General features: G+C 37.9%; 1 protein-coding gene across 1 annotated transcript; it reads right to left on the bottom strand.

Moving 5' to 3' along the window:
• Positions 1-7584: 7584 nt before the first annotated feature.
• On the bottom strand, positions 7585-8970 carry LOC122647491 (fasciclin-like arabinogalactan protein 4). Its single transcript, XM_043840879.1, has one exon. It carries the CDS (start codon positions 8968-8970, stop codon positions 7702-7704), a length of 1269 nt encoding a protein of 422 aa, XP_043696814.1. The 3' UTR covers positions 7585-7701.
• Between the last annotated feature and the right edge of the window lie 833 nt (positions 8971-9803).

Genomic DNA, 9803 nt, shown 5'->3' with positions numbered 1-9803 from the left:
AGACAAACACCTTTTAACAATTAGTAATCACCAAAAACTAAACAAACAATTCCTCAATAATCTCCCCCTTTTTTGGTGATGACAAACTGTGATAGAAAAGTTTATCAACTTTCCCACAATTAATGCCATAGACAATCAATACCTTTTAATTATAAGTTTTAAGTATGACTAAATGACATTATGAAAATGTAAGGTAATGAACAAAGGTGAAGAGTATCAAAAGCATAGTTGTCAAAGCATCGCCAAGGCGCCGCCTAGGCGTCTAGGCAGTTAGTTTTGTTGGGGCCTAGGCGACCTCCGCCTTATTGCAAGGCAACTTGTACTGGTTGTTTTTTTTTTTTTTTTTTTTTTGTATCGAACCCGATATTGGCCCTTATTTATGCCAAATATCATTTAAGTAAATATTTTTATATTTGGTATTTCATTTACTTAAGATATTATTCATAAATAAGTAAACATCCTCCTATTTGAATCCAATAAAAATAATTAAAAAATCAAATTCCAAAAGAAAAAAAAATCAACCCCCCAGTTCAAGAACAAAAATTGAATTTTCGACGATAGATAAAATTTTCAACTTTCTAATGCTAGGGTTTTTCTCAAATCTAAAAATTCTATAAATCTTAATGTGATAAAACATTGCTAAAAACAAAAAATGCGGTAAAATATTCATTTGTTTTGATATCTAAAAAAATATTTTCATTTAGAGCGATTTTGACAGCATTCGCACATACCAAATAAAGTTTGACGGGAACATAACTTCTTCAATATAAATTATATTTAAGCAATTTTGGATTTATAGGAAAGCTGATTTTATGCTCTACCTACTACTAAAAGTCTCATTTAAAAATAAAATCATCTGACTAGTCGAACTTCTTAGAGAACAAGAAAATTTTTCTAAATCGAGAACAATTTAATTACTTATAGATAAGATCATATTTTTAAGAACAATATAAACAAAATGTGAGACTAGTATAAACCAAATGTATGTTTGGTTGTTTCAAACTTCCAATAGCTTGCTTCTTCAATTCAATTGTCTTCTAGTTCTATGTTGATTTTTGATGACTTGATGTGGTTTAATATTGATTTTTTACGACTTGATGTGACTTAATATGGCTTAATATTTATTTTTTATGGAAGCTTAACGTTGATTTTTGATGATATAAGGTATATATTGTAGCATACTATATACCATTAGAAAAGGGGAAAATAAAAAATAATACTTGGGAGCGCCTTGGTCGCCTAAGCGACGCCTAGACGGGTGCCTTGTCGCCTAAGCACTTAGACACCCCTCCAGCACCTTGGGTCGCTTTGCCGCCTTGACAACTATGATAAAAAATAGGGAATACTCGCCTATCAAATGCAAACCATGGATACCTTTACAAATGCATAATCAACCTGGTTTCTCCAAAATATATATGCCTTATAACTCCCCCATATGTTTCCACCATAATGATTCTCCCCCATTGTCATCGACAAAAAGAGGAGTCATCCACAGGGAGAATAAGAATAGACACCATACATTTTGTATGGAAATGCAAAGTATGAACTCAAAAGGTGTTACCATTGAGAATAAGAGTCCATAACTGATATCAACTTGATGTACTCAAGTAGGCAACATATCAACCCAAGATTGATATGACCATTTAGTGCTAGGGTTTAATCAATGAAAGGAGCAACTATAAGCAAAAAAGCTAAAATGAGCACTACTAGAATGAAATTACACTGAGACATAAAAAAGATAAGAATGAAACTACACTAATAAAATATTCACAATCACACATGAAAGGAGTACAATTAAGATGAAAAGAAGAAAGCACACACATCCATAAATGAAATCACAGGGACAGCACACATATCCATAAATGAAATTATAGAGACAGGCACAAGGATAAAAACACATAACATATCCAATACATATTGACTTGATATGAAGGCAAGAAAAAAAGCATTGCTTAAAAGAGCACTATCCAAACACAAGTGTAGCATCTAAGTTCCCAAATATAGAGCTGTCAACAATCTTTATGGTTGATCAGGAGGAGGAGGAGATGAAGTAGGGGCTGGAGATAGATGGAGTGAGATTGCAAGAAGCTGCCTCAAAATCTCCTGGTTCTGAGCAGCTAAAGCATCATGAGCAGAACTGATTTTTGCCTCAAAAGTGTCAGATACTTTCAATTAACTCCCTGACATAGGATTGAAACTCTTCTCTTGGTGAGATGGTTACTGGTGGCAGGAACTTCAAGTTGGGGCACAGGAATTTGTTGTTGTTCTTGCTCATCCTCAGTCCTGATCCAACTGGGGCATCTCTTGTAGGATCTTCCTCATCATTGCAGCTGGTGGGCTCATTTCTGATGCCCATCCTCTTCAAGGTGGTGGAATCTAAATCTCCCTTAAATTCTTCTCCAACAATTCTACTTTTAAGTGTTTAAAAATCCGAGTCAATAACTTTCCATAGAGGAGAAGACAAATATGTAGCCTATGGTCATTTGTGATCATGTATGTCAGATAGATTTGTTTTTCCAATTGCTACACAGTAGGACAGATAAGCCTGTAATGAGAGTACATCATTATATCCACTTCTGGGAAGGGTTTTGTGCTGAATTATCCAACTAATTAGTTTGGGAATAGTCTTTAGGGCATTACTCTTAATCCTTGTGTGGTTTTCCCAATCCTTCCAGATAGTGTTATAAACCCTTGCTTCATCCATCATAGATGTATGATATTCCTTAGGATTTAAAAACACCAATTCCCCATCAGTATGAATATCCAAAAAATTTCCTTCTATTCAATATCAAACTCAATTTTGACTCCTTTAATATAACTCTTAATCAGGAAAATTCCACCATGTCCTTCAATCAAATTGCAATAAAACACACACAGAAGTATTGGAAACATTTTTGAATCAATAGCAGAACATTTAACCACCCTAACCAATCAAATATTTCACTCATTCCAAAATTAACCAGAGAGCGTAAATCAACAAACCTTCCAGGAGGTATCTTCTTTCTCTCAAACATCTCCCATGAATCTTGAGCCGAGTCAGAGGAGAACCATAAACCTTCCTGACTTCTTCATGATTCCGGTTGCTTTCTTTTTCCTTTACCAGTCAATGTCTTGTGGAGGTGATTTGGATGCTTTTGAGAATCCATAAAAAGAAACCCTAGGCTAGAAACATAGTAGGACAGAAAACAAGAGGGAGGGAAGAGAGATTGAGAAATGAAGGAGAATGGAGGGCTTTGATAAAGGAAGAGGTTTATTGAGGAGTAGGAGGGTGAACAGAGAAGGTAATGAAAAATAAAATGAAACAGTGTGTCCTTTCGTGCCCTAAATAAGTTACTTTGTCAATTTGTCTGAGTCAGTCCGGATGAGTAAGAATGGAAAATGAACAAAGAGAAATTAGTTTTAGACAACAAACATACACAAGGAAGAATTTTCATACAATTAAAACTTCAAACATGGTCAAATAATACAAACCAGAAACATAACAAAACAAAAACTTAAACAAGCCAGTACTCGAAGGCTAAAAGCAATGAGTTTAAGAGATATATGAAGATAGCTCAATTTAGACCAAAAACCCATGAATAAGTACAGCGCATCCAAATAACTTCATGAACATCAAAGTATGAGTAGTAGAATGCCTAGTTCAGCTTTGTATCATCATTAACTAGGGCAAAAAATAGTATATAGGCAGCATAGGTTGCTGCAACCAGAGAACAATAACAGTCCTTTAATGGACTATCAAACCAGTAATTGAATGAGGAGATTACTGGTTATTAATGCTCTGATACCATGTAACAATATCAGAAATTAGCAACCATACCATGCAAGAGGGAGAGAGAGAGAGAACCGAGGAAGAAGAGGAAGAGACTGCTGAGAAGACCAGCAATCGGTGATCACAGCAGTCCCCCCCCCCCCCCAATTGTATGTATTTATAATCAGCAATTACAACTTAGACTTCCTTCTTAAACAAGGAAATGAATCCTAGATAAGATACAAAATAAGATCATAGCTAAAATAGGAAAGAGTAATCTAATCTAACTAGGAAAATAACAAACTATATCTAACAAGACTAACCAGCCACGATAGGGACACTGCCCTTAGCGTGGTACACATAACTTTGTACCCCCATGGTACAATATTGCAACCTTAACAGAGTCAAATACATCAGAGGCAAAAATGAAATCTGGCTCCGTGAAGTCAGATCGGGCTACAGTGTGTAACATATAAAAATTGAATGACAACCACCTAGTATTAATCTTTTTTTTTTTTTTTTTTTTTCAAAACTTAGTTTTTGGAAAAAGTGATGTACCTCCAATTTTGGATCTTCCAACAACGCAGCAAATCGTCGCTCCCACTGTGTTCCTCGACAGCTCAAGCACTGGTTCCGAGCTTCTACAGAGGCAATTTGGCCAAAAAAGCAAAAAAAAAAAAAGGAATTTTAAAGCTTTTCTATTGAAACCAAGCAGAACTCACGAAATGGGTCAAAATTTCAACCCATGTAGTGCAAAACCTTGCATTTATATCTAAGGCTTGGAACTGTTTCGACCGAAATTTTGGCAAAACTGTTCATAAGACCGAAGTTTCGGCGAAACACCAAATTTCCGTTCGAAACTTGGCAAACCTTGTGTCTCACATGCCGTTTCATTTCAATACCTGGTGAAACCAAAAATATTTCACCGAAACTTACCGAAATCTCGCGAAACCTCAAACCGTGCTCTTGGGTTGCCACTGATCCAACAAGGACTGGGCCCCACAAAATCCTAAAGATAGTTAAAATCTATTATTTACATAAACTGAAATAAAATATTATAATACTAATCAACACCTAACTAAAGAATCAAACAGATTTTAAAACTATCCTATGTACCGAGCCTACATTATCACAATACATCCAAGTTCCAAAGTACAAATCAAAGGCCCAAAATAAAAGATCAAATCTCATCAAATGGTGTTCATCATGCTCCCACATCAAATAGCCACCCCATTGAAAAATTTAAGTCCTCTTATTAGCACTGTCACCTCTATGTTCCATGGGTTTAACTTCATTACCACCCTATCTTGTTCCCACTGTTGATAGATGATGCATGCTCCCCTGAATATGTACATCATAAACGCTACAGGAATAAAAACATCAAAGAAAAAGAAAAGGAAAAGTTTGAAGGGCCTTCAATCCAAAGTTAATACACAATTAATGAAACTTCTGCCACTAAATCACATTAAAATCCTGAGGAAATACTTGGAACATTAGGATCATCCTAAAAGTAGGATCTCACTCAATCCTAAAATTTATCCTCCAATTAAGAGGACCCCAAATGGAACTTAACACCTATTCTTCTCCCTCCTCTTTGTGGGTGTGTGAGTGAGTGTGTGTGGTGCATGTGTGCTTGAGAGAGAGAGTAGGAATTATATTTTCCTTGAAAAGTAAAAACATATAAAACAAATAACTTTTTAATATATATGCATAATCATATTTTATGTGCATAGCATTTGTAAATTTATCCAAGCAAGAGGTGCTAAGGAAACATAGATGGGGACACAACAACTATGGAATTAACTGATTAAGATAGGCTTTCATATGGAATACCATCTTAATGACACTGGTCAAAAGATATATCAACAAGCATTTTTTTTTCTTTTTAGATTATGCTGGGTGTTAATGATGCCTACAAAGAGGCTCACTTGGATTAGTAACGAATAAAATTTCACACAATGCGAGTGAATCTTAACCATCTTCAAATATACGAATAGACGTTAAGCTTTACGCAAGATTTATATTCATATAAAATTACCCTAATGAAAGGTAAAACTGGAGAGAAACAATAAGGAATGATTACCTTCCATGGAATATGGTCTTTCGATCAATATCCAATATGTAAGGAAACCAGAATGGTAGACTTTTAGAACAACAGCAAGTTGTGTGGCATATTTGCCATTGGGTTCTACTGCGAAAGGACCAACATAGGCAGCTCCAATGTACAGATCAGCATCACCTTTTCACTTTTCAAGGCCATGACACAATGCTCTTCCATACAAGGGCTCCAAGCCTAGTTATTGGAACCATTAAATAGATAAAACAGATACCAAATTAAGAAATAATCAACTAAACTCTTTCATAACTAAAAGACCAAATCATGGCTGTGAAACCTACGCATGTTGGATTTATACCCAATAATGGAATTATTTTCTGAAAAGTACAAAGTTCCAACAACAAAAAAGGACCAAACTATTCCAAAAATGGGAATTGCCTACCAGACTGAATAGCTGAGCATCCAAAAGAAAGGGATTTCATGAAGAGAGAAAAAAGAATCTGGTTTCATAATGTCTGTGTGTCTGTTTGACAGAAAGAGAGACCTGACAGACATAAGAGAAGTCACCATTTGGGTGGCCATTGTTTCCATCACCTTTGTCTTTGTCAGCATCTCCCAGTTCCATTGTGCTTTAGCTAATTTACACAGACCAAGTGAGATCATGAATGAGAATGTTATTTTAATGGGTTATTCTTCATTACCCAAGTGATGAAGAAGCAGATTAATGTTCTGTCACTGTAGTGCTATCTCAGGTGTTAGACTATGACTATTCTTCTTCCCTTGGGTTTCCATGACTGTTAACTTGCTATAAAAAATAATAAAAAATAAAAAAAGGAATGATCACTGGAAAAAATATTAATGAAAATGTCAAATAGATACTTTTCCTTCAGATATTTAGAACATGATATGTCAACCTCTAGATATTCCATGATCATAACTTGTTTTGATGGGTTTCCACAGCTGTACTAATCAAATTAAACAAAGAGGGAAACCCAAAGAATAGGGAAATTCTGTACACTTTTTTATTTTGTTCCCCTTTTCTAAACAGAAACATGATAAATTTACTGGCCTATGTCATTTTTGTTGCTGGGCTCCAATACCATTCTCTGTTTCTTTCATTAAATTGAAGAGCAAATGTAATTCAACAAGGAAAATCAAATCTCCCTTCAAACATCAATTGAAATGAAATCTGAGGAGGCACTTAAATATCAATCTTATATCATTATATGGACTCTGTTCTCACCTTTATCTTGATGTCATGAAGTCTTTCCGACCACAGGCACAGGGGGTTCCAATTTAAGGACAACAATCAGAAACTCCAACAGATCAATCTCCCATGTCGCAATCTCTCAAGAGCTACTGTAGAGTGTAGTCATAAGGTGACGACGAGAAAGAGTTACAGAGATGGAAACTGATCAAGAAGAGATGATTTAGAGTATGGCAATGTGCCCATTCTATTTCAATTGACTTCCTCCAGAGTATATAACATTGATATTTATGGAGACAATAAACAAATAGCCTAAATTCAATAGTTAGAGTTACATCCTTTCCATTAACAGCAAAAACTAATTTTCCAATTTCTTCCTCACAGTTAAACAAGTAATTGATAGTCTGAGACCACTGTTAGGATACAACAGAAACAAATCACCTTCTTCTTGCACACCCATACAGAGTTGCAGACCAACCCCCACCCCCTCCCCCCGCCCACCCAAAAAAAAAATGGAAGAAAAAAGGAACTGAATACGGGCACTTTACAACAAAACATCCATGGAAGAGAAGGAAACTACCCCACCCACCCAAAACTAATGGTGCGCTGGTTCTCAAATTATACCAAGGAAGCCTAATTGATATACCACCAAATAATATTAAGAGAAAACATAAATCAAATACTACATAACTAGTAGACCAAGTGGTTGAACAGTATACAGAGTAGAGCAACAGCTTTGCGCAGCTCAATAACAGCCGCACTGGATCGAATCTCCTCGCGAAAATCAGGGGGAGACGAGAGCTGAGCCGGTGGGCTATTCAACCAAGGCAAATCCTGTGGAGACGACACCTCCGGAGGCGAAGCTCTGAGCATTCCACTGGCGGACCTCGAAGACCCCATGGCTTCGTTACCAAAGATCTCCCTGGGCAACAAAACTCTCGAAACAGCAAAAATCGAAACAGGGTTTTGATCTAAAACCGTCTGCGTTATCGAAGCTTGAACAATCCCCGTATCAATCACCAGTGAACCATTAAACCTCGTAATATTCAAAGTAAATCTCCCAGCTCCCATGTCCTCCGTCGCCAACGTTGGCTGCACAGGGTTAACTATAGATTCTAGCGAACCCAAAGGGTAGTAAGAATGCAGTACATGAAACTTCAAGATGACAGCTTTCTCGTCAGCAGGCAAAGACTGAAGCGTCACCATGGTGGGAAGATCAGCGAAAGCCATATCAGTGGGAACGAAGAACGTAATCCCAGCTCCACCTTCGTCGTCCTCGAACTCCTTAACGAAACCAGAAGCAGTGAGCATGGAAGCAGCGACATTGAAGTTATGGCTATCTATTAAGATCTTGGTAATGTTGAGACCAACAGGGGGTTGATTCTCAAATGTCATGAGATCGAAACTGGAGGAGACAAGGAGGGAATTAACAGTGAAGATAGAGACATTGTAAGGGAGAGTTTTAACGAGGGAGAGGATGGTAGTGGAGGAGTTGGTGGAGCCGACGGAGACGGTGGAGTCGGATGGGTTGAGGGTGATGTTGACGGAGCCGAGGTTGCCGGTGGCGCGGCCAGTGGTTTGGAAGAGGGTGGTGACGAGTCTACCATTAAGAGGGACATGAAGGAAGTCTGGCCAGGAGAGATATTGAAGAAGGACATGGAAGCGGAGGATGTCGGCAACGGTGGTGCCGGTGGAGGTGTGGTGGAGGAGGCCGGAAGAGCGGAGGAAGCGGTTGGGGACGGCGAGGAGGGTGAGGGAGGAGCGGAGAGAGAGCTCGGAAGAGAGTGAAGAACTGGTGAGGAGGTTATTGAAGTCAGAGAGATCAGGGAAGGAGCACAGGAGGGATGTAATGTTAACTGCCGACACGAGGGGTGGGTGAGTGTGGAGCAAGTGGAAGAGCAACAAATGGAAGACGAAGAGAGGTGTGAAATGTGGTGGAGAGACATGGGATTGAGCCATATTTTTTTTTTTTTTTAAAGATTATGGTTCTTCTTCTTCTATCTCCCTTGACATTGCAGAGAATGTGGAGAGAGAGAGAGACTCTGTTTCTCTGACTTGTTTGAAAAGCTCTTTTTTTTTCTTCTCTCTATCCTTTGATAACTGGCACCACTCATTTGAGCCCGCAAATTATATGAACAGAGATGATTCCATGTAAGACCATTGTCCACTGGACTCCACCCTGTGTCTGTCGGTCAGTGCTGTTCTTAGTGAGCTTCTCTCTGGTCTCACCTTACCACCATGGAAGGAGACCATTGGAGCTGCCTTAGGAAGATCCTTCTCCAGATCCAGAAGATGATTTTTTACTAGTTGATGATGATGATATTGAGGATAATATTTTCAAAGCATGGGATCACACACACTGATTGAGTATGCACTCCCCGACAAACCTCATAAGAGACAAGACAGTTTACGAAGCGCTCGTAGGCTGTAGCAGAGTGAAATTCTCAGTATGGAACCGATATATGTTTCGATTTAGTAGAGAAACGATTTTCGGAATGTTTGGGAGGGAGTGTTTATGGTAATCTTCTGGTGCTTGAAAAATGAAGAGATATATTATATCTTGTGCCTAAAAAAGTATTAATTTATTGGGCTCATGTTTTCTGTGCGCAGTGCAGGCTGCGCCCAGACATATGGACCTGCCACTCAAGGACGGTAAGGTGATTATTACATCCACCCCCATGTGTCTGGGTGCAACCTGCACCCCTGGCACAGAGAACATTCTCCCTAATTTATTGATGTTATGATTGACAAAGGTATGATACAGTTTCATTTTGACGAAATTCGATTCATAT

The sequence above is a fragment of the Telopea speciosissima genome, unplaced genomic scaffold, assembly GCF_018873765.1.
Source record: "Telopea speciosissima isolate NSW1024214 ecotype Mountain lineage unplaced genomic scaffold, Tspe_v1 Tspe_v1.0065, whole genome shotgun sequence".
NCBI classification, from domain to species: domain Eukaryota; kingdom Viridiplantae; phylum Streptophyta; class Magnoliopsida; order Proteales; family Proteaceae; genus Telopea; species Telopea speciosissima.
The sequence above is the reverse complement of the archived record's forward strand: the minus strand, read 5'-3'. Positions and strand labels throughout refer to the sequence as shown.